The sequence below is a fragment of the Chelonoidis abingdonii genome, chromosome 1 (assembly GCF_003597395.2).
Source record: "Chelonoidis abingdonii isolate Lonesome George chromosome 1, CheloAbing_2.0, whole genome shotgun sequence".
NCBI lineage: Eukaryota > Metazoa > Chordata > Testudines > Testudinidae > Chelonoidis > Chelonoidis abingdonii.
Window position 1 is genome coordinate 154,748,493 of NC_133769.1, and position 25,752 is coordinate 154,774,244.

At 41.7% G+C, this 25,752-nt stretch overlaps 1 protein-coding gene across 1 annotated transcript in view; it reads left to right on the forward strand.

Annotated features, from left to right (window-relative positions):
* The window catches only part of WARS2 (tryptophanyl tRNA synthetase 2, mitochondrial), a 90,647-nt gene that overhangs the window by 44,831 nt on the left and 20,064 nt on the right, over window positions 1-25,752 (forward strand). Inside the window, exon 3 of the mRNA XM_032768228.1 lies at window positions 24,808-24,888. Within this exon, the coding sequence (XP_032624119.1) occupies window positions 24,808-24,888 (81 nt within the window). The remainder of the gene's footprint in view (window positions 1-24,807; window positions 24,889-25,752) is intronic.

The window sequence follows — 25,752 nt, forward strand, 5'->3', positions numbered from 1 at the left end:
ACATTTTTTCCTAGTATAATTTCTTGGCCATTGACATATACTTTTTGAAGAATATCAGCCCTGTCTCTGCTCTTTTTTCCTTGTTTCCTTTCTCCATTATAACTTTTTGCAGAGAGCTAGATCAATTCTTCACTTTACTAGGGTAGAAGTAACATTTGTTGTATAGTATTCTGTTCTCATCCTTGTCCTCCTCTGTTTTAGCTTCTTCTCTGACGGAGTATAGACCCTAGACCTGCAAATGTCTGAATTACTAATAAGCAGGTCATTTTTTTCATTCACCAGACAACTTCTGTGCCCATTGCTTCCTGGTCCGGGAAACTGTTGGGAAAGGTTCCACTCAAACTTTGACAGCTGATTCCCAGGCTGTTCAGAAAGTATGATTCTGCTTAGAAAACTGCACTGCTTTGCAGGTAGATTTCCTGTGTTCAGTTCCTGAGGTCCATCTTCACATTCCATTAGATTCCTCCCCAGTACACACCTAATCTCATGTTCATGGTGTGTTTAACTCACTGATGATAGGATGACCTCTCTCTTTAATCTCATCTCAGCCCCAAGTCTGCATGGAGGTGGCTGCCAGATTTTGATAAGAAATGTTTTCACATTTATCCCATTTATCCTAAGCAAGTGACTGTTCTGGGACAGTTTTGCCCTTTCTTGATAAGCCAGGACAGGATCCATCACTATCTCTTGGAATGTGGATTCCTTACCAGTTGTGACAGGCTGTGCCAGGACTCGTCACAGGCCCTTATTCTCTTTGGCCTAATCTGAAAGACTCTGTGTAAGTGAGCATCTTCTTCTGAATGGCTTTGAATCCCACCAGGAAATGCATTCAGATGTCTGGATGAGCTCAGGGAAGACATCAGCTACTTCAGGCTGCTGCCACTGCAGCCTCCTTCCTGCAGCTTTGTGCTGCCCTGTCTATCCTGCTCCATCATTTTTTTTTTGCTCTTCAGCCAGTGATTTTACCACAGTCTTTAGAGTCCGGTATTCTACCAAAATGCTAAGCTGGCTTCATTTGTCTTTGCGGAACAAGAAAAGTTAGTGCCAATGAAGATTACTTTCCTAATCCCTCCTTTACAGATCAAATCTGTAGTGCAGGTTTCCAAACTCTGATCCACAGAGCACTTGCTCAGAAAGGTGACCAATTGTGTGGTGCTGCCTGGTCCTTAATTCCAGCTGCTAAACTGCATTAAAGAAGCTAAAAATATATTAAATACTTCCCCATATCAACATTTGCTCCAAGGTTTTTTTGTGGCTGTGCAGACCACCTCTCCCCATATTCACAATCTTTACATTAAAATGTTGTCCATACTATGAAAAGGTTTGAGAACTCCTGTTCTATAGGATGTGAAATCAACTGCTCACTCTAAAACCCTCCTTAGTGCCACATAGAGTTGGTTAAATACTTATGAATTCACAATTTATGAAATTTTTATCGGAATTTTGAATTTTGATTAAATAGTTTTTTTTGAGACTTTTAATGAAAAATTACCTATTCATCTCAGTAGGGTCTTAGTTCTGAAGCCAAAAGATGACAGTTTGAATGTTAGCACAAACTACTTCACTACTGATCATTTTCAGAAACATAACTTGTAACTTCTCAATCCATTAAAATATACTCAACTGTCATGGACCAAGAAAGACTATATTTAATAAGAAGAAATATGTAAATAGTTATTTTAATTCAGATAATTGTCCCTCCCTAGGATATTCAGAGCAGTTTATACCACACGGTGGAACTGAAAGTCATGGTTAAACTGGAGATGCATTTTTTTCTCTTATTATCCACGTCTGTCAGTCCAGCTTCTCCCCCCCCACACACACACAAATTTTCTGGGCACATTGCAATATTAATTCAAATGCCATTCCAGTTTGGAGTGATTTCATAGTTCTTCTTCAAGGAAGGTCCTTGTGGGTGCTCCACTTCAGGTGATGGTGTGTCCCCGAGAGGGGGCAGCACAACCATGACCAAATAAGCACTACTGCTGAAATTCTCCAATCAAAGGCATAGGATACACCATCACCTGAAGTGAAGCACCCACAGGGACACCCATCTCAAAGAACCTCAGTTACTGCACAGGGTGAGTAACCTTCACTTCTCCTTTAAATATTCTATTGCATTTTTATAAAAGAGGAGAGAGAGAAAAACACCACTTGCACCTGATTATTCTGATCTTTCACTTGTTTAAATGCTGCAAGCTTCTCCTGAATATTTGGTGAACATAAATTATAAAAAGTTGGGCAAATATTTTTCTCTTTCCTCCTCTAAGTAATAACAAGTAATCCCTGTAGCAATCCTTAAGCCATCTTCCCCAACTCAGTGCATTGTGCTGTATTTTTGGTCCTTCAGCTAGTCCACTGTCCATCTAACAATGCTCTGATTCAAGCCAACTTGTATTAATTTCAGGAGCAAGAATTTGAGATACCATATCAAATTTCCTAAAATCCAGATAGTACTACTATTGGTTCCCTCTCACCCAGTAACTTTTGTGAATTAATCAAAAGAAGCAATCTTGACTTGCTGCTTATTGTTCATGGTTCTGTTCTTCTTTGTACACGTGTGATTTTTCTCTTCTATTTATTTATTATATGGAGGTGCATTATCAGCAACCTTGTCAATGTTGCCTCAGGCTTTAGGCTTTGACAGAACCTTACACCTCTTTGTAGTTCAGCCTAAAAATGGAAAACGCTCTTAGAGGTCTCTTGAATTTTTTGAGGGTATTGGGAGCACTAGCCGGTATTCCTGAAATATGTATAAACCCTCAGATCTTTCCCTTTTTTTAAACTTTATTTGTATCTCTTCAGTTACACAACCCCAATCCCTAAATACCCCAGACTGCCCACACAGACACATTTTATGTTGTGATCTTTAATGTTAAGTGACCATCTATCAGAGTCAAGCTTCTCTGGGTGGCAAGATAGATTGGAATGCCCAAGGGGACTCTGACACTGTGCTACAGCTGTGTAGTGCCTGAGGAGTTTACACGTGTTACTTGGTTGGTGAAATCTGTGTATAGAATGCACAACAAGTTTGAGGTTTGTGCTTGCTTCTCAACAGCCTGCCCTAAGATTGGTATTCTCACTCATAAGCCACTCCAGACGGTGTGACATTGGTGTAATCTTGGCCCAATTCACATGCCATTGGTCAATTAGATTTATCGATCATAAGCCAGTGCTGTTAAAAGTTTAAGCTTGATATTGAGAGTTTTAAGGATTAAAGAATAGACACAGTAAGTGGGCCTCTGTTATATGATAGTCTTGTCACAAAAGGCCTTGAACAGTCATGCACGAGGAGGGGAATATCTTTTAAAAGGAAAGCCCCAAATCTGAACTGAGAGCTTTGCTCATAAGTTTTGACCAGGCATGCAAGGATCCTGCTGCTCCAGACAGTGTTGGGGAACTGGCCTGATTGTAGTACTTGGCATCCCAGGAAGAATGTAAGCACAAGAGAGTGATGGCAGAGCTGCAGATCAGGGGGACTGAGGCAATCCAAGCAGCCGTCAAAGCCAGTGAGAAGGTTGAGGAGAGAGACCACCAGTGATGCACAGCTAACAAACAGATCAAGGAGAAAGCCCACTGAAGACATGTGGAACAACTAGAAGCTGAGGACTGGGCATGCCAGAAACAGATGGAAGCTCACATGTTGCAGGTCAAAGTACTGGAGCAGCAAAAGGAGTTTCCTCAGCCAGTGTTTACACCCTCTCCCTCTTCCACAGTAGCAAAGAGACTAACTGCACAGAAGAGTTCCTATGACACTCCACCAGAAAAGTAGATCGCATCCTGGAACGGGCCACCCAAATGCCCAGAGAGAATCTGCTTCAATACAGAAATAAAACAGTCTCTGACCACACACCCCTAGTTTTCACCCTGACATCCACCTTGGAATCCATATGGGGTATCATCAAATAAATTCATGGAGGATAGATCCATCAATGGCTATCAGCCAGGATGGGCAGTGATGCTGTCCCTAGCTGCTGTTTGCCAGAAGTTGGGAATGGGATGGATCACTTGATGATTAGCTGTTCTGTTCATTCCCCTGAAGCACCTGGCATTGGTCACTGTTGGAAGACAGGATACTAGGCTAGATGGACCTTTGGTTTGACTCAGTATGGTCATTCTTATGTTAACTACAACTCATACTCATTGGGGACCCCATCCTGAAAGACATCTTCCCTGAACCTGCACTTCTGGCCTTCAAACAACCCCTGACCTGCAATGATCAACACTCCCCACAACACACCTTTCAAGAGTTATGGGTCCAACATGTGCCTATCGCAACATTTGGTATACCTCATCCACTGCACTGAGTGCCCCAATAACAGCTATGTGCGTGAAACCAAACAATCACTATGCTCTTGAATGAACTCAGGAAAATGATGAGACAAAAACAACATATCACCTGTGGGAGAACACTTCTCACAAAGTGATCACTCTATATGTGAACAATCAGTCCTCATCTGCAAAGGAAGCCTGCACAACACTTTCAAAAGACAAGCTTGGGAACTTAAATTCATAACTGCTAGACACTAAAAATCATGCACCTAATTAAAACACTGGATGTATGGCTTATTACAACAATCTGTAACCCACTGTCCCCCCTTTTCGTCTTTTGACTACAGGGGTGTTAGCACATATTCTAAGGGACCATTGTTAACTACTTACACTGAACTATCTGTTCGATCTTGTATTTAGCTGTGATGTTCTGAGTACTTTTCCCATACCTGAAGAACAGCTCTGTGTAGCTCAAAAGCTTGTCTCTCTCACCAACAGAAGTTGGACCAATAAAAGAGATTAACTGACCTACCTTGTCTCTCTAGAAGAGTTCCTGTTCATCTCTGAGAGATTGTGTGGAATCCATAAGATCCCAGAGGATAAGTGAATACCTTTCCTCTTCACCAGATTAACTGGGATAGTGAGACAAGTTTTTAATTATATGGAGGAGGAGGATGCTATGGTGTGTAAGAATTTTAAAGAAAATGTATTGAAAAAATTAAAGATCACCCCTGAGATCTATTGACTGAAGTGTAGAAATCTTAAAAATGTTTGACAGTATCACTCATGTTGAATATATGCACAATGTGTACTTTTATGAGAAAATGGTTAATGGGAGTAAGGGCTGAAGGTGATTATGAAAAACTGTTTGATCTGATGGCCCAAGACCAGTTGTTATAGGTAGTTACAGATGAGGTAAAGGCAGCCATCTGTGACACACAAACCTTCCATAGACTATAGAAATTCCTGATGAATATATTGAATCAAGGGTCCATGCGGGATGCAAATCCCAGGAGAAAGGAAATTCCCTGTCACCCCAGATAAGAGGGAGGAGGGGATTGGAAGTAAACCTAAACCCAGTGTTGATAAGGAACCACAGGGGAGCCCAGGTTTTAAAACCCCCTACCCTAAGAGAAGGCTGGTAGTGTGCCGTCACTGTGAGGCTCCTGGCCATATAAAATCAGCTTGCCCAAAACTCAAGGTAACCCTATGATCCGCAGCCCCTATTGTGATGCCTCTACAATGGTACCAGAGACAGCAGTAGAGAAGGTGCAGGACCCAGTGAACTATGTATGGACTGAGTCTTGGGAAGGCAGTGAAGATCTATTAGGGATGCTAAGGTAAATAGCATAGATTATAAGGGCTGGAGGGACACAGCATCCCAGTCACTTTGGTCAAGGAAAGTTTGGTAAGGGAGAAAGACAAACACTCTGGTAAGAATTTAAATACATTAGCTTTGGTTGAATGCTCTGTAGCTGTGCCTCTGACTAAGATCCACCTTGAGCGGGAGGATTTTAAGGGTGATGATACTGTGGGTATTAGAAATCTGCTCCCTGCTGATATTTTAATAGGTAATAACATTTTAGCCATGTCTAAGCAGATTGATGTTATAACTTGCAGCCAGAAAGAGTACAGCTCTACCACACCTGCTTTGTCTGTGGACAGCAGGAGGGGCTGCAAGGAGGAGGGAAATGCCCTCAGTCCTTGGTCAGCTGAGAGAAGCAGTTTGTCTTCAGAGGAGGAATTAGAAAATTCCACTGCTTTGCCAGAGTCTGCTGTGAATTTAAGTGACACTCCAAAGGACTTTATTGAGGCGTAACAGGCTGATCCTTCCCTGGACCAGGAGAGAGTTGCGGCTCAGAATAATACGCCAGGTGAGGATGGAAAGGGTAGATTTTTTTCTTTAATGAGTTTTGTTGTACCAAGAGGATTCCATAGGAAAAAAGAGGTGTACTGTTGAAGTTTGCAAGAAGGTCCTTGTACCTGATAAATACAGGACAGAATTTCTGCAGTTAAGCCATGATTTTTTTAAGCTGGACATTTAGGATAAAAGGAACCCGTGAGAGACTTAAACAGAATTTCTATTGGCCTCACATGTGTGAGACAGTAAAAAAAATACTGTAAGAGCTAGGACTTATGTCAGAAGCATGAGAAGTTAAAAGGACTTTGCAAGGCACCTTTACAGCCATTGCCCATCATTAATATGGTGTTTGCCTGTGTCCAAAGCATCCGGGATTGGAAAGAAATATATTCTTGTTGTGGTGGATTCTGCCATCAGGTACCCTGAAGCCATAGCTCATTCTAATATAGAAGCTGAGACCATTGCCACTGTCTTATTCAGCATTTTAGCAGAGTAAGTTTTCCCAGAGAGATTTTGTCAGACCACAGTGCAAATTTTAAGTTATGGAAATTGTGTGAAGTAAGACTCATAAAGGCTACTCTCATCATCCAGAAACTAATGGTTTGATGGAAAGAGTTAATGGGACTTTGAAAGCTATGCTGAAGATGTATGTTATCAGGCAAGAGAGAGACGGATTTGTTACTCTCTTGTGTGTTATTCGCACACGGAAGAGTACCGCAAAGAATCTACTGGCTTTGCCCCCTTTGATCTCCTTTATGGAAGACATGTGAGGGATGATTTGAGGCTCTTGGGAGGGTAGTACAAAGGAGACAAGACAGCCTATAGGGGGTATGTAATTTATTTTAAAGAGAATTTAAAGACTATGATGGATTTAGTGCAGCAAAACCTTGAAAGAAATCAGGTGACTCAAAAAGCTTGGTATGGCAGGCATGCTGAAGAGTTCTTTTGACATAGGGGATTTGGTATTGGTGTTGATTCCAAAGAGAAGGACCAAAATGCAGGATTGTTGGGAAGGACCTTTTGAGTTGATAGAGTGAATAAGGAACCCCCATGGCGGGGGAGCTGTGCAGACAGTACATGTTGCTAGAATGAAGGCTTACCATAAAAGGGAGAGGGGAGTGAATATGATTTGTTGTGCTGATGAGGGAACGTTAAGTGCCCCTTTAATTGAGTTGGGAGAATAAGAAAGAAATCTGCCTGGAGAGCCTTGATATATGGGAGGGTTTGAACCTATCCAAAAACAGGTGACATTGGCCATTCTGCAACACCACAGGTGGCAGGTATTTTCCAGCTGGCCAGGTTTAACTGACAAAATAGTACATTCCACTGAAACCACAAGGGTAGTGATCAGAGGAGTGCAGCAGTCAGCTGGTAGAAGAGAGCTACAGTCTAGGAGAGAAGTTGTCGCTCAGGAGAAGCTCTAGAAACAGTCAAGCTTTGGGAGAAGATTTGGGTCTCAATTTGTTAGTGTTGTTAGTTTATTAATAAAGTCAAATGTCAAGAAGAGGGTGAAGTTGGCCCTATATAGTATTATGAGTTTATTAGAGCAGCATGGGAATTGCAAATGATCACAGAATTCTAAAGTGTAGAGAGAAGAGTAGACAACTGAAAAGCCACTTGTCTGTACAAAGGGAAAAACTGGGCAGCAAACCAGAACAAGTTTCCTTTGAATGAAAGAACGGAAACATGCTGGAGTTCCAGGGAAGTGCTTGGATCACCCACATCTAACCATGTTTGCTGTAAATGTCACTGAAGTTTTTAAAAGTCGTCTGAAAACAGGTTAAACATAGACCAAATGTGAGCCCCACAGGGAAAGGGTCCAATAGTTTGCACTGGAAATAACGTTTGTCAGTGATCAGCAGGAAATACTCTCGTGCTGCTGAGCTGATTTGATGCAATGAAGATTGAAGGTGAGGCGACATGAAACCTCTACATCACTGCTAGGAGCGGGGAGGTGACAGTCTCAACCTGCCGAGAAGTGTTATGAAGTTTTTTTGGCTTGTGAAAGATTTGGAAAGATGTGGGAGTGAGAGAAGAGAAACGGGAAGACTTGAAGTTGAGCACACAAACATACAGAACAGATCGACAGCACAAACTTGATGTATTTAGCAAAGGCGTGGTCTCGGTGGCCAAATAGAGGGATTCATCATGTGGATGTGGTTAATTTTTGGTGAAAACTACTAAATGAGAGAGAGCTAGTTTCCTAAGGGAAACAATAAATAGGGAATTTGTAAGACTGATAGTCTTCAAAATATCTTGAGCCAAGCTGCAGGAAATATTTTTTTGATATTTATATCCTTCAGGACAGAAAAACAGCTGGAGCTGACATGCAGGATTTAATGGATTAGATTAGATAGCTGCTAGTCAGGGTTTCTAATACTGATGTTCTAGTAGGTTGACTTGACATGCAGTCAGTGACATCTCCTAAATTGCGGTTTTGCTCATTGGAGAAGAAATCCTTGAGCGCTGCTTTGGGAGTTGGAAGATGTTCATTTGCTTTGCTCCATGTATGGACTTTTTCTGGTTTTTCTTCATCTCCATCCAACAGACACATCTGCTGACTGCTTCTTCATGCAGTTGCTTGAACTCTAGTTACATTGGCTTGTTAAAATTGTCTGCAAGACTTGTGGAAAGCTTAGAGAAGATTTTACTCTTAGATTTTTCTCTTTCCTATTAAATTTAGCAATTTGCAAGAATGCCCTTTGAACCTCCATTCTCTTCCCATAATTTCTGATAAATTTACATCACCTTGTGCGTGTGTAATCTCTTATGAATTTTGCTATAAGCAGGGCTGATAGTTACCTCTCTAGTTAACTTTGCCAAACACTTTCTCTTATAAGAACCTGTTTTCAGTTGCTTACAACTTTGCACAACTTTAATCATTGGAGTTGAAAATTTTCATTCTAGGTGCTTGATTTTTATTTTTAATTCAAGCATCAGTCATTCTTGAAAATGCAATTTGGGAAAAATAGGTTGTTTTGCAAATATTAAATTTCACAGCCATTTAGTTGAAAAGATCCTAGTTCCTTAATGCTTCAGAGCAGAGTCTTGAAATTTGGGGTGTGTATGAGCCGGAGGGGCAGTGGAAATGGGTGTTGTCACCGAGGGTGAGAGAAGTGCCTTTTTGCTATCCCCATGAAAATCCATCCATATCTGTTTAAGTTACAAGTATCTGAAAATCACTATTTATACATGCTCAATAGAGGTTTGTTTAGTTTGGCATCTAAACTACCTGAAGATTGTCTGCACTCAGCATGCTCCAGCCCACTGCTGCAGAGGCTGAGCAGAACTTTCCTGTGGTTGTACCTCTTGGTTCCTGGGGCCCACTGTGATACCTGGTGCTGGAACTGAGAGCAAGGAGATTGTCTTGCCTGTGATCAGAGCTTCCCATGCTGATGCTGAGGCAATGTGGAGGAGGAAGCAGCCTGATTCAGAGGAGTGAGAGGCAGGCTGTGGGGACAGAATCACTAGAGCACACTCCTCTCCACAATCTGGAATAGAATTTAGGATTCCAGAGTCCCAATGTTTCCTCTCTTGTCCAGCAAATAGCTGTGAAACCAGCTGGTCCCCATGGTAGTTAACAGCCTACAACTGCTATCAGTTACTCTGTTATAGAAAATGGTTCCTAATCTAGCAGAAAAAGGCAAGATAAGAAGAACCAGCAACTGGAAATTGAAAACAGACGAACTGAAATTAGAAATTAAGTATACTTTTTTTTAACTGTGATAGTGATTAGCCTCTGGAACAAAGTACCAAGGGAAGTGGTAGATTGTCATATCCTGATACCTTCAAATCAAGACTGGATGCCTTTCTGAAAGATATGCTTTAGTCAAATATAAGTTATATTTTCAGCAAATAAAAGTTATTGGGCTAAGTAGGTGAAGTTTGTTGGCCTATGATATACAGGAAAGTCAGACTAGATGGTTTCATTGTCCCTTATGGCCTTAAACTCTATGAAAGAGCTTGACTGGTAGAGGTCTGTGATGTGAATCTGAGGGTATGTCTAAACTTCAAGCTGGTGGTATGATGCCCAGCTCAAGGAAACATAGTTGCACTAGCTTTGATCTAGCTGGCATGCTAAAAATAGAGCGTAGCTGCAGCGGCATGACCGGCAGGAGGGTCTAACCACTCTAACCATGTACCTGTTCAAGACCTTAGCATGTACTCGGGGCAGCTAGCCCCTCCCACCAGTCGCATGGTCATGACTACTCTTGTTTTTAGCAGGCTTAATCTGATTGAGCTAGCTCAAATATGTCTCCTTGAGCTGGGCTTCACACTCTCAGCTCGAAGTGGAGACTACCTAAAGATTCCAACACTGTCAGTCAATAGACATGGGAGTCAGTATAGTTGTACATGATGGAATTTCTGTTTTTAAGTTTGCTTTTTTTAATTGAGAAACTTCATACAAAACTACATTTTTAAAAGTTAACATTGCAAAGTTAAGCACTCAGAAGCTAGGAAATATCAATTTTCAGGTTGCCTGTGTAACATTAATTCAGCCCCTTTGTGCATATGCATTATGATAGTCTTTTAATTACTACACCTCTACCCCATTATAACGCCACCTGATATAACACGAATTTGGATATAACGCGGTAAAGCTGCGCTCCGGCGGGGGGGATGGAGGAGCAAGGCTGCGTGCCCCGGTGGATCAAATCAAGTTTGATATAATGCGGTTTCACCTATAACGCAGTAAGATTTTTTTACTCCCAAGGAAAGAGTCATATCGAGGTAAAGGTGTATCTTGCCTGCAGCACACCTGCATCATTCTGTGCACAGGATGGATGGTGCTTGGGGATTGAATCAGAACTGTGTAGTTAGTAAAGCTGGCATCTATGGGACCCCTTACTTAATCTGTTGAAGTTGATAGGTGTGTATTGGATGGGGCAGGGAATTCCAGGGAGAGAAAGAATGGTTTCATGTTTAAGTTAGTTGAATGCCACCTTGGAGAATTGGATTCTGTCCCCACCTCTGCCACAGAGTTCCTGTGTGATGCTGGGCAAGTCACTTAGACCAGACTTTTCACAAGTGGCCACTTATTGTATGTTCCTTCATTTTCTGGATAGGAAATGCCAGAATTAAGGTTGCCCCTATAGCCTTCATTTGGGCCCATTTCATGTATGCAATCTTAATTCTAGCATTTCCTAAGCTTTGAGTGTTTGATTTTACAACCTTAACTTATCTCTTACATAACTGCTAATGAGTGCATGCGTGAGTGTAAATGTAACTTTACATTTTAGAAGAGAAAACTGACAAAAATTCACAGTGTGGAATTTTACTGACCCCCACATGGGTCATCAGCAAGGTTGGAACTTTTAGTTCTCTGGGTGGTTTCTGTGTGTTCTCACTTCTAGGATTATCACCTCCTGGCATTGAGCTGTGAAATCTTTCTAGAGAGCATTGTCCATTGGGGCCACATTATCCCTCCTTCCGCTTGGTTTGAAGAGGATTCAGATGCTGTAAAGGGGGAGTGCCCCTAACTACACTTCACTTCCCTTTTTAAGCACCAAAGGTACAGCAAGCTCAGATATCAAGCAGCGCCTGTGACACTTTTTGCTCATTGATTTCTTTGTTTTTCTTAGTGCTGTTTTTCTTAGATTAGAAAAACAAATTGAAAATGGTACCTCTTAGGCACAGGTATCATCTGAATGACCTTCAGGAACAAGAGGGCTTCCTCACTCCTACCCATGGCATGTGTATCTCAGGCCCAGTCAACTTAATCTGGCAGTATCTAAATCCAGTATCAACTTCATCTGGACATTGCTAGTCTAAGTGACTGTGCCCAGCTTAAGCAGTGTCTTCCTCCCGGGTCTTATCTGGGTGAGCCTGGCACCATCAGTGCAATGCCAAGGTCCCTGGATCCCTCTGTGTTGACCTAATTGGGCACTGACTTCCCAGCACTAAGGTCCTTGGATTCTTATAGGTTGACCTAGTGTGTTCCTGAGGTTCCCACACTGTAGACTTCCCTGGATCCATTCAGGCTAACTGAGTTCAGTGCTTAGGATCTAAAATCATGACCTAGTGACCTACTTAATGAAGTGGCCTGGTTCCAATTTATGGGTCACTGTAAGTGGCACTAAGGTCAACCTTAGTTGAAGTGGTTCTGTATCCAGCTCAGGTGACAATAGGATCCATGGATCGATCTGAACCAACATAGCTGGCAGAGATTCAGCACCATTAACTTGGATAAGCCACCCGTCAAGTTGTTGTTTGTCCCATGTCTGCAATACTCAGGACCCTGGGTTTGCTCAGGTCAACTGGGTCCAATGCTGAAAATCTCTGAAGTGAAATTTATTAGGAGAGTATTAGATTGTATGTCAGTGTCACCAAGGTTCCTGATTTGTTTTAAATTTGTTTTAAATTTACCTGAACCTGACTGCTTAGGTAAGTAACAATACCCAGTGGGAAAGAATTTAACTTATAAATCTGGGATTCTCAGATGAGTTTAAGAATATAATTTGCTTAGAATTGTTAGTGCTATTCCTTGACCACACAGTACATGAAAATTGCTCCTTATAAAGTGACATTGACATTGTATTGCCTCTTCATGGGATAAACACCAGAGCCTGCTATATCAGTCCACTTCCTTGGAAGTATCTATTAAATGCTTTCCTTTTAAGCACATAAATGAGAGCAAGAGAGAACCCTGCTATCATGATTTGATCTCTCTCAGTCAACAGGGCATTCATCTAGACTTGGGTCCACAGACAGGTTCCATAACAATGTAAATGGGTGCTACATTTACTCAGGCTATGCCTGTAGCTCCATAAGGCTGATTACACCAGAGCTATTTATGTATCAAGTCATTCAAAATACCGAAGGTGAAGATAACGTGTTTATCCTCTCTTCTTACAGTCTACAGTAATATCTCTAGATGGGATGTTCACATTGTTTCCCAGCCCTTGTGAGGTTTATGGATTCTGCAAGAGATAAAAGCTCCACATAAGGGTTTGGAGTTGAAATCTGTTTGTTTAGCTAGTGAATCTTTTTCTCTTTTGATCAGAACTTACCTCTACCCAGGCAAATTCTTTTAACACAATTTTCGTACAACAGCATAAATGTCTTACCTTTGGCTGATATTATGTGTTACACAAGTGGAGACCCAGCCAGGGTGAACATCTGTTGTCTCCAGTTCTGCTTCAGAGTCGAACGAGACTCATTATCATTGGCAGAGTCCCCTTTTTTGGACTGGAAGCGGGAATTCTATGTGTTCCCTCTGATTTCCATAGGTTCAGGAAATCTGTCTGCAGATCATTTGGGATAGAGCCAAGATTTCATCAGTAGAATCATAGAATATCAGGATTGGAAGGGACCTCAGGAGATCATCCAGTCCAACTCCCTGCTCAAAGCAGGACCAATCCCCAACTAAATCTTCCCAGCCAGGGCTTTGTCAAGCCTGACCTTAAAAACCTCTAAGGAAGGAGATTCTACCACCTCCCTAGGTAACCCATTCCAGTGCTTCACCACCCTCCTAGTGAAATTTTTTTCCCTAATATCCAACCTAGACCTACCCCACTGCAATTTGAGACCATTACTCCTTGTTCTGTCATCTGCTACCACTGAGAACAGTCTAGATCCATCCTCTTTGGAACCCCCTTTCAGGTAGTTGAAAGCATCTATGAAATCCCCCCTCTTTCTTCTCTTCTGCAGACTAAACAATCCCAGTTCCCTCAGCCTCTCCCCATAAATCATGTGCCCCAGCTCCCTAATCATTTTTGTTGCCCTCTGCTGGACTCTTTCCAGTTTTTCCACATCCTTCTTGTAGTGTGGGGCCCAAAATCAGGTCTTGTAGGATGTTTGACGACATATCTGCAATCTGTTGTTAGCTTTACTTTACAATGTACTGGATCTTCTACCCCTCCATCTTCTCAGGCTGACATCTCGACTTCTGGATTGCCAACAGGCTTGATGAGAGAGTTTGTTGGAAGTTTAATTGCTGCTTTTTTATAGGAACCATCTTTGACCATACAAATCTCTTGCTTTTAACATTGCTGTCTGTTACACTTTGGACATTCAGAACTGTGTTCGGAGTTCTATCAAGCTTTCTGGGTTATGATTCCAGCTTCCACCCACATGTGCTTATGGCAGTAGTCCTCACACACCTTGCAACACTGTACTTTGTGGAAAGGCTGCCTTGTGCACCACTAAGATTTCTAGAGATAATTGCTATTCCCTTCGCACCTGTGTCCAAGGAATCTTTTTATAGGATTTCTTTTATAGCAGCACATTTGGTTGTGCTGTGAATACCACAAGGGGGACATATTCACTTAGCTACCCCGAGAGTGTTCTCTCTAGTGCATATATTTCTTTTAATTTGGGGTTGGAGTCTTGTTTCACCAAGCTCTTGTCTGCTTTGTTTGAGTTTGTTGGAAGGAAGAAGACATTCCTCATAGTTGTAGCTACATGATAGACTTTGAGATACCAGCCTAATGGCCAATCCTCTATAAACAATAGTCCATATGATAAGTGTGTTATGATCGGTGTTCTCATCCCCATTTCCAGTCTCAACTCACCTCCGTTTCTGCTAACCAGCCTGTTTCTGCAATCTTTTTTACACCCATGCTTAAGACTTGTCAACTGTTTATTCACCTGGATATATCAAAAAGTATTCAGCTAATCCAAAGAAACATCCACGTAGGCTCCCTGTCCTCATAGAATTTGAAAAGCTGTTACAGTCACTCCTCACGTAGTCGTCCCGGTTAACGTTGTTTCGTTGTTACATTGCTGATCAGTTAGGGAACATGCTCATTTAAACTTGTGCAATGCTCCACTCTTACGTTGTTTGGCTGCCTGCTTTCACCACAGCTAGCAGCCTCCTTACGCCCTCTGCGCCCCCCCGCATCCCCACAGCACCTCCCACCTGCCGGCAGATCCCACGGATCAGTGCCTTCCCCCTCTTCCCCCCGCCTCCTGCCCGGGGCAGTCAGCTGGCTTGCGGTGTTTAGGAGGGAGCGGGGAGGAGCAAGGACTTGGCGCGTAGGCTCCCGCTCCCTCCCCTGCCTCTCGAACACTGCAAACCAGCTGATTGCCCCAGGCAGGAGGCAGAGAGAGGAGGGAGGGAGAGCCTGCGCGCCAAGTCCTTGCTCTCCCCCCACCTCCTGCCTCCTAAATGTTGCAAGCCAGCTGATTGTAGTATTACATTGTTTCTTTAAAATTGTTTAAAACTTATACCTGTATTAAATTGCTTGTTTAAAATGTATATAATGCCTCTTGTCTGGCAAAAAAAAAATTCCCTGGAACCTAACCCTCTCGCCCCTCCATTTACATTCATTCTTATGGGGAAATTGGATTCACTTAACATCTTTTCACTTAGTCACATTTTTCAGGAACATAACTACAGCGTTAAGTGAGGAGTTACTGTATTTGAAGCTCTATATGTACTTAAAGCACCAAAAAAATAAACTAAATAAAATGTTGTCCCTTGCATTCTGATCTGGGAGAACAGACTTGTGGTCCCTTCTGATATATCTTGACCTGCCATCCAGAACTGATGCTCCCTTTGGCAATTCTGAGTCCTTGTTCACTTAGAACTCCTCAGCCTGTGTTCCAGGGTCGTGGGCGGAAGGGTAGTGCTCATTAAACTCCACAGGTGGGAATATGTGGAAGCCAGTGTAAGGAAAGAGGCTACTTACAACTAACTGTTGGTGTTTGAATGCACTGCCTTTCCATATTCACTTCCCTGCACCCCTACCACCACCACTTCTTTAGAGTCTAAGGTAAATAATTCCAAAATTAGAGAAGGAGCTGAAAGGGGGGAAGTGATAGCTCAGTGGTTTGAGCATTGGCCTGCTAAACCCAGGGTTGTGAGTTCAATCCTTGAGGGGGCCATTTAGAGAACTGGAGTAAAAATCTGTCTGGGGACTGGTTCTGCTTTGAGCAGGGGGGTAGACTACATGACCTGCTGAGGTCCCTTCCAACCCTGATATTCTGTGGTTAGGGTCTTTGGTTGACCCTTTAATAACTTCTGAATCCTCCACAAGGGAAGAGTAGAGAGACACAGTTGACCACAATACACACTACTCTCTAGAATGATTCCATAGCAAATATGCAGGTGCAATACACTTGAGGAATGCCAGTTACTGGTAAGGAACCTCTCTATCACCAGCACAGATGTGTATCACTTTGAACTGATGGAGTAACTGGTAGCAGTATAGGCTGCTATCCTCTGTGTGGACTGACTCCTGGATGCAGATGAGAAATATGCTTTTCCAGTTGGTTTCATGTGTGTAAAATGTCAGGAACCAGGACGTGGGCAGTCTGACCTAGCAGTCAGAGCAGGAGTCATGTCTAGTGGGCAGAGCAGGTATCCAGGTCAGGGAACAGAAGTGCAGGGAGAGCTGGGGTCAACTGCTAAGTATCAGAGCCAGGGGGCTGAGCCAAAGTCAGGACCAGGAGTCAAAGCTGAGGATTGAAGCTGGGGTTAGATACCAAATGCCAGAGCAAAGGATTGAGCCAGAGTTTGAGTCAGGAGTCAGAACCGCAAGGTAGAACCAGGACTGACAGCCGATGGTCAGGAGCAAAGTGAAAAGACAGGGACAAGAGAGAGGCAAGGATCAAGCATGGAGCAAGAGCAAGGCAGGAGTTAAGAGAGAGAGGATCAGGTCAGGGGCAGAGCATGAATCAGGAACTTGGTGGGATCACGACTGCAGGAGATAGGTGAGAGCAGGGTCCAATGTAGCAACAGCAGAAAGTCTACCCAATTGCTTGGATGCCCACCCGCATCACTTCCTGGCTTAAGTAGCAGGTGTAAGTCATTTAGGCTGCCGCAGGCCTTGAGTGCTTGGATAAAATATTCTGTGGGGCCAGACGTTCAATTTTAGGGAGATGGTGCTTTGCTGTCTCACTTGGTGATGACGAAGCAATGTCAGAGATCCAGGGCTCCTGCAGGCCTGGATTCTAGACCTCTGCTCTCAAATCCTACCAAAATAATGGAGCCGTAGTTAAGGTAGAGACCCATTCCTCTGTTGAAGGGGCATGTCAAGCTGCCTGCTATTGAAAAATAAAAAACAACCCTGGGCCTGTTTTTTTAAAAAGACAAAACAGATAATCACTCATATTTATAGAGTAAAATTAGAATTGTGGGGAAATACTTCAAATTGTTTAGGAGTTCCAAAAAGTTTAAATAATAATAGTACCTATTATATAGTGTGCTTCATCCATAGCTCTCAAAGCACTTTATAAAGTAGGTCAATATTACTATCCTCATTTTGCAGATGGCAAAACTAAGGCTCAGGGAGGGAAGTGACTTACCTGAGGTTACCAAGGAATAAAAGTGGCAGAGCTGGGATGTGAACCCAGGTCGTCTTAAAATTTAGAACGAGTTAAACTAATGCATAGCTTACACTTGAAGAATTAGGTTGTAATTAAAATTGTCTAACTGTTACAGATATAGACAGGGCTTTGTCAGTAGCTCAGGTCAGGTGATGATGTGACAGAGAATGGGATGCCAACCTTCCATCACCTCCTCCCCGAATTCCACCATCTTCAATACAAACAGACCATACTCCCTCAGTCCCTGCACCATCCCTTTTCTGCAGTTCTGTAAAGTTGCATACACTCAAGTGTGTGGAGAAGGCAGTGCTGGAAATCTGACATTCGAGCTGGGGCAGAGTTAAGGTTGTGGTACATTTGTACCCAATGACTGGAAGATAGCTAATGTAACGCCAATATTTAAAAAGCACTGTAGAGGTGATCCCGGCAATTACAGACTGGTAAGGCTAACGTCAGTACCGGGCAAATTACTTGAAACAATAGTAAAGAATAAAATTGTCAGACACATAGAAGAACATAAATTGTTGGGCAAAAGTCAACACGGTTTCTGTAAAGGGAAAGCATGTCTTACTAATCTGTTAGAGTTCTTTGATGGGGTCAACAAACATGTGGACAAGAGGGATCCAGTGGACATAGTGTACTTAGATTTCCAGAAAGCCTTTGACAAGGTCTCCCACCAAAGGCTCTTACATAAATTAAGTTGTCATGGGATAAAAGGGAAGGTCCTTTCATGGATGAGAACTGGTTAAAAGACACGAGAACAAAGGAAGGAATAAATGGTAAATGTCAGAATGGAGAGGGTAACTAGTGGTGTTCCCCAAGGGTCAGTCCTAGACCAATCCTATTCGACTTATTCATAAAATGATCTGGGAGAAGCGGGAAAAGTGAGGTGGCAAGTTTGCAGATGATACTAAACTGCTCAAGATAGTTAAACCCAAAGCATACTGTGAAGAACTTCAAAAAGATCTCACAAAACTAAGTGATTGGGCAACAAAATGGCAAATGAAATTTAATGTGGTGTGACAAAGTTCCTCCTCTTTGTTGGTGAGTTCTGCGCTTATTGGCAGATTTGCTCTGTCATGGTATAATTCCCAAATCTGGACCTTAGCGTCCAAAATATTGGGTACCACCATGAATCCTCTAAGCTTAATTACCAGCTTAGATCGATAGCACTGCCGCCAATCACGACTTAGGGCAGAAGCCCCTGATAAGCTCTGGTCTCCCCAAAACCTCCCCGGGGGACCCCAAGACTCAGATTCCTTTAATAAAAGAAGAAAAACATAAAAATTGTCTCTGTAATCAAGATGAAATTTACAGGGGTGATTACTTGTAGGAAATGGATAAACAGCTTTATCCAGACAGAATCCAAGTTTAAAATACTTTTAGCCAAATACACATTAAACTCCACCAGCCAGATACACAGTTGCAAATCCTGAAAAACAATGTAAAAGACTATACTGTTTTTCTACCTTTGTACTTACTAATTTGAATCAGAAGATTAGAGAGCCTGTAGAGACATGTGATGACCCTCGGAGCCTAGAGAGCACCCACGGACAGAAAAAAGGACCCACACCCAAAATTCCCTCCACCCAGAGTTGAAAATATCTTGTCTCCTGATTGGTCCTCTGGTCAGGTGTTGTTTGTTAACCCTTTCCAGGTGAAAGAGACATTAACCCTTAGCTATCTGTTTATGACATGCTCACCTCAGAGATCTTCCTCTCTGGTGGAACCCACAGTCCGAGTCAACTCCTCCTGTGTCTGATCAGGAGTTGGGAGGTTTGGGGGGAACCTGGGCCCACCGTCTACTCCAGATTCCAGCCCAGGGCCCTGTGGATTGCAGCTGTCTATAGTGCCTCCTGTAACAGCTGCATTGACGGCTACAACTCCCTGGGCTACTTCCCCATGGCCTCTTCCAAAAACCTTCTTTATCCTCACCACAGGACCTTCCTCCTGGTGTCTGATAGCACTTGTACTCCTCAGTCCTCTCACTCTCAGCTCCTTGCACCTCTTGCTCCCAGCTCCTCACACCCACCACAAACTGAAGTGAGCTCCTTTTTAAACCTGAGTGCCCTGATTAGCCTGCCTTAATTGGCTGCAGGTGTTCTAATCAGCCTGTCTGCCTTAATTGGTTCTAGCAGGTTCCCGATTACTGTAGTGCAGCCCCTGCTTTGGTCACTCAGGGAGCAGAAAACTACTCATCCAGTGACCAGTATATTTGCCCTCTACCAGACTCCTGTACCCCACTGGTCTGGTTCTGTCACAATGGATAAATATAAAGTAATGCACATTGGAAAAAAATAACCCCAGCTATAAATTAGCCTCCATCATATTATATGTAGCTACGGTGAATCAGGAAAAAGATCTTGAAGTCATCGTGGATAGTTCTCTGAAGATGTCCACTCAGTGTGTGGCAGTGGTCAAAACAAACAGGATGTTAGGAATCGTTAAAAAGGGGATACAGAATAAGACAGAGAGTATCTTATTGCCCTTGTATAAATTGATGGTACGCCCACATCTTGAATACTGCGTACAGATGTGGTCTCTTCATCTCAAAAAAGATATACTGGCTTTAGAAAAGGTTCAGAAAAGGGCAACTAAAATGATTAGAGGTTTGGAACGGGATCCCATATGAGGAGAGATTAAAGAGGCTAGGACTTTTCAGCTTGGAAAAGAGGAGACTAAGGGGGGATATGATAGAGGTCTATAAAATCATGAGTGATTTGGAGAAAGTAAATAAGGAAAACTTATTTACTTGTTCCCATAATACAAGAACTAGGGGCCACCAAATGAAATTAATGGGCAGCAGGTTTAAAACAAAAGGAAGTTCTTCACACAGCGCACAGTCAACTTCTGAAACTTCTTGCCTGAGGAGGTTGTGAAGGCTAGGACTATAACAGCGTTTAAAAGAGAACTGGATAAATTCATGGAGGTTAAGTCCGTTAATGGCTATTAGGCAGGATGGGTAAGGAATGGTGTCCCTAGCCTCTGTTTGTCAGAGGGTGGAGATGGATGGCAGAAGAGAGATCACCTGATCATTACCTGTTAGGTTCACTCCCTCTGGAGCACCTGGCATTGGCCACAGTCGGTAGACAGGATACTGGGCTAAATGGACCTTTGCTCTGACCCAGTAGAGCTGTTCTTGTGTTCTTATGTATGTTATGATAGATTTAACTTTTCATGTCATTTTATTTTTAGATTTTATTAACATTGTTGATTAATCGCAGTTAAGTCACACGATTGAAAAAATTAATCACGATTTTAAAAATTAATTATGATTAAATGTAGTTTTAATTGCACTGTTAAACAATAAAATACCAATTGAAAATTATTAAATATTTTTGGATGTTTTTCTACATTTTCAAATGTGTTGATTTCAATTACAAGACAGAATACAAAGTAGAAAATGCTCACTTTATATTATTTTTATTATTTGCACTGTAAAAATGATAAACAAAAGAAATCGTATTTTTCAATTCACCTCATACAAGTACTATAGTGCAATCTCTTTATCGTGAAAGTGCAGTTTACAGATGTAGGTTGTTTTTTGTTACATAACTGCTTTCAAAAACAAAACAATGTAAAACTTTAGTGTCTACAGGGCCACTCAGTCCTAGTTCTTGTTCAACCAATTACTAAGACAAACAGGTTTGTTCACATTTATGGGAGATAGCACTGCCTGCTTCTTGTTTACAGTATCATCTGAAAGTGAGAACAGGCATCCACATGGCACTTTTGTAAACAGCATTGCAAGGTATTTACGTGCCAGATATGCTAAACATTCGTATATCCCTTCATGCTTTGGCCACCATTCCAGAGGACATGCTTTCATGCTGATGATATTTGTTTAAAAAAATTGTTAATTAAATTTATGACTGAACTCCTTGGAGAATTTGTATGTCTCTTGCTCTGTTTTACCTGCATTCTGCCATATATTTCATGTTCTAGCAGTCTCAGATGATGACCCAGCACGTGTTGTTTGTTTTAAGAACACTTTCACTGCAGATCTGACAAAATGCGAAGAAGGTACCAATGTGAGATTTCTAAAGATAGGTACAGCATTTGACCGAAGATGTAAAAATCTGAAGTTCCTTCCAAAATCTGAGAAGGATGAGGTGCGAAGCAAGCTTTCAGAAGTCTTAAAAGAGTAACACTCCAATGCGGAAACTACAGATCCCGAACTACCAAAAAAGAAAATCAGCCTTCTGGTGGTGGCATCTGACTCAGATTATTAAAATGAACGTGTTGGTCCGCACGGCTTTGGATTGTCATCGAGCAGAACTCATTTCAGCATGGATGCATGTCCTCTGGAATGGTAGTTGAAGCATGAAGGAACATATGAGTCTTCAGCCCATCTGGCAAGTAAATATCTTGCAATGCCAGCTACAGCAGTGCCATGCGAGTGCTTGTTCTCACTTTCAGGTGACATGGTAAACAAGAAGTGGGCAGCATTATCTCTTGCAAATGTAAACAAACTTGTTTTTCTGAGCAATGGGTGAACAAGAAGTAGGACTGAGTGGCCTTGTAGGCTCTAAAGTTTTACATTGTTTTATTTTGAATATTTTTTTTGTACATAATTCTACCTTTGTAAGTTCAACTTTCATGATAAAGAGATTGCAGTACAGTACTTTTATTAAGTGAATTGAAAAATACTATTTATTTTGTTTTTTACAGTGCAAATATTTGTAATAAAAAATAAAGTGAGCACTGTACAATCTGTGTTGTTTGAAATCAATATATTTGAAAATGTAGATAACATCCACAAATATTTAAATAAATGGTATTCTATTATTAACAGTGCGATTAATCGTGATTGATTTTTTTTAAATTGCTTGACAGCCCTAGATTTTATGTGAAGTATTTTATGTATAGAATAGCCTTAACTGATACACAACACTGTGTTTTTGTGTATTAGTTTCCCAGGTTTTTAGATAGGACCCTCAGTATTTCAGTTACTTCTTTCAGAAAGAACAGGACCTTCGTCAAAGAGTTCTTTGAAGCTATTGCCCTTTGTGTAATGAGCTGTTTGTGTGTTGAAGGTCTTGCTCTTCATTAATATTAGCATGATAAATGTTATGAAATTTGATACAAAGCTATTGAAAACTAGTTGACGATAGAGAGATGGGGTGTGTCTTTTTTACTTTTGACTGTTTCTTTCTATTATATGAATTAACTCCATGGTCCCTTGTTTAATAGCATAGAGAAGGACGTCCTGCAAAACTTTAAATGAATTTAATTTTATTTTACAAATCGAGTTCCTCCAAGGATACTTGACTTCACTGATTGCAGCTCTGGCTCTTTGTAATCCATCACTGCTGAGCATACTAAGCAGTACTGGGACAGTGAGTTAACAAGCCTTTTGTTTATTTTACCCTGTGTGATTGTTTTTCTTTGTTTCTTCCATGCTTCTTTGCACTTCCACCCTCCTCCCCCCCCCCACCAGCTTTTTTTCTTTACACTAGCATGTGTTCTTACCACTTTGTGTTAATAATGGGCCATGCTTCCTGTGAATCTGGCTTTGGGGGCTAGAGGTGAATGTAACTCACTGCTTAGAGCCAGGGCTGCAGAATGGCTGGTCGCTCAGTGTTCCAGTAACACATGGGCTGTCAAAGCCACTGGCACAGTAGGCACGTGCAGTCTTGGTTGTGGGAGGGAGGCATGACAGGCGTATCGTGAAATCCATTGCTTTGGAAGAGAGTCCTTGTCAACACCAATGCAGCTGGAAAACATCCCCTCTTTGTTTGTACCTAGAAGAAAGAGACAATAAATTGTTTTGTACCAGATGGTGATTCCTCCTAAATGAAATAGGCATGGGTTAAGTCAGTTCCATCCAACCAGTTTACATTGCATATTGCATAGAGGACACATTTGGTGCCATCTTGTCACACTTTGCCTTGTGTACTAAAGCCAGTCAGGCAAATGAACATGAAGGAATCAAAAAAGAGAAGATCTGGGAGGCTTCATGTCATTGTAATCAGTTCCTGAGCTATTCACCTCGGGTCATCAGTTCAGCTGTGGACCATAATATTAGTGACCAAAAGTAATTACAATCTTAGGGCTATTTGATGGATATTAAATGTAGTCCATGATGGAATTGGTCCTTCTCCAAGTCTACGTACAACACCAAAATGATTTCTGCAGATGATATTAGTAATTGTCCCACCTGTTGTTAATAAGCACTTTTTAATGCTTTTTGTCTGAGCTCTTAGATCAAAACACAAGCATTAAGTTTCTCAACCCCTCTGTCCTAGGTATTATCATACCTCTCAACCTTCAGACCTGCCAGCATGTGACAGAGGCAAATGAAATGTGTGGCAAATGACCAGAAGTGGAACACCTGTGCATTGTTGCACCTCACATTATACCTCATAAATTATCTCCAGACAAAAACTGTTAAAATGGAGTTAAGATTGAGAATACACATCAGTGATTCATGGTGAGATTTTTTAATACAGCAATGTTGTAATTATTTCCAAAACATGCATTATAAACCCAGGAAATTCAGAATTAAGATTAAACTTTAACAGGAATTCTAACATGTTAAGGTGTAGAAATGTGAGGGCACCAAACAACCTTAACTCTGCCCTGTAGTGAGTGACACCATTAGGAAAGAAAAAAAAATCTAAAATATATTTTAAAATCATCTAGTCTAATCTTACAGATGCTAAAATGTTTTCGTCATTTCATTTCCTGAAGGCATTTTGGTGGTTGTAGTCCCACATTAGATATGGCATCCTGGCTCTTTGCCCCGTGCATCCTTCCCTAAGTCAGTGGATATTTTGAGTCAGTCTTCCTCTTTCATTTGCAAAACATCTCCTGCCTTTGGTGCTGCAGAACAGGCAGGTGGATTAACCCAAAATGCAGAACATTCCACAAAATCCAGAATACTTAAGAGGTCTAGGTGTCCCCATTTTACAGACAGGACAACTGAAGCACAGAGATACGTTTGACTCCCACAGCAAATTAATGTTGGAGCTAGGACTAGAAGCAAGGGGTTCTGACTAACAGTCCTATGCTGTAACCCCTAGCCTACTGCCTCAAGGTACTTGGAATTGTCAGCATAAAGGCCAAGATCTGAATGAACATGAAAATTAAACACCCGTCTCACCTCCACAGTTTTCTTTCTTGGTCAGTTAGGGCAGGCTGACTAGGTAGGGTAGGGAAGCTTGTACTGCTGCTGCAGGAGTTGTACTTGGGCTATGGATCAATATAGGTTCTTCAGTCACCAGGGCTCTCTGTTACTTCTCACCAGCACTAAACTCATTGAGAAAATGGTAGCCAAAAATAAACTAATCTTACTAATCTCTGGTTTGATAGCCTTCACTAGCTGTACTTTCTCTTGAAATGATGTGTGCAGGTAAAAATACATTCAACCTATTCTGATTTCCTATGACGTTTTTTTTTAGGTGCCTGAACATGCAGAACTCGGTTGGATTCTTGGGTGCTTAACTAATATGCCACGTGTACAAACCTTTCCACAGTGGAAGGTAAGGTTTATATGATCAGCATATTAAACTAAAAGGAGATTTAAGGAAATTTAATAACAACAGTATTGTCCTTCTTGTAAAAATTTCTGTTGCCTGTGGACCATAAACACTGGGCCAGTCATTCTTACTAAAAGGTGATGGAGTCACTTCAAGAAGAGAAAAGAAAACAATCCCATACAATGCTATTACTATAGGAGAAATGACTGTATATTGTGAGTCAGTGAGGCTGTTGCTGTGGGAGGTTACAAAGTAGCATACCTATATAAGCAGAGAATACAGAGGCAGTTAAAGAAGGTTTTCAGTTATAGACGGGTATTTTTAATCATTTATCAAAATGCTTAAAGTTCTTATTTCAAGCTTAGTAAAATAATAAAATGCAATAACTACAACACAACATTAAGGCTAAAAAATCAAGCAGTCACAAGTAAGAAAATTCCGTAAGTAAGTCTTCTGCAACATTAGTTAGCTATTCTGTGTGTTGTATGGTATGGGATATGTTAAGATTTACATTTTAAAAGGGGTACAGAAATAAACATTACTAAGGATGACTGTGGCCGAGTTGATGTTTTGAAAAATCTTCCCTTTTGCCTTTCTTGACAAATGCGCTTAATTTCTTATTCTTCTTCGAGTGCTTGCTCATATCCATTCCAGTTAGGTGTGCGCGCACCGTGTGCACGTTCGTCGGAGAAACTTTTACCCTAGCAACACTCGGTGGGCCGGCAGGTCGCCCCCTGGAGTGGCGCCACTGTGGTGCCTGATATATACCCCTGCCGACCCAACCGCTCCTCAGTTCCTTCTTACCGCCCGTGTCGGTCGTTGGAACAGTGGAGCGCAGCTTAGCTGACCTCTGCTTCCCTAGCTACT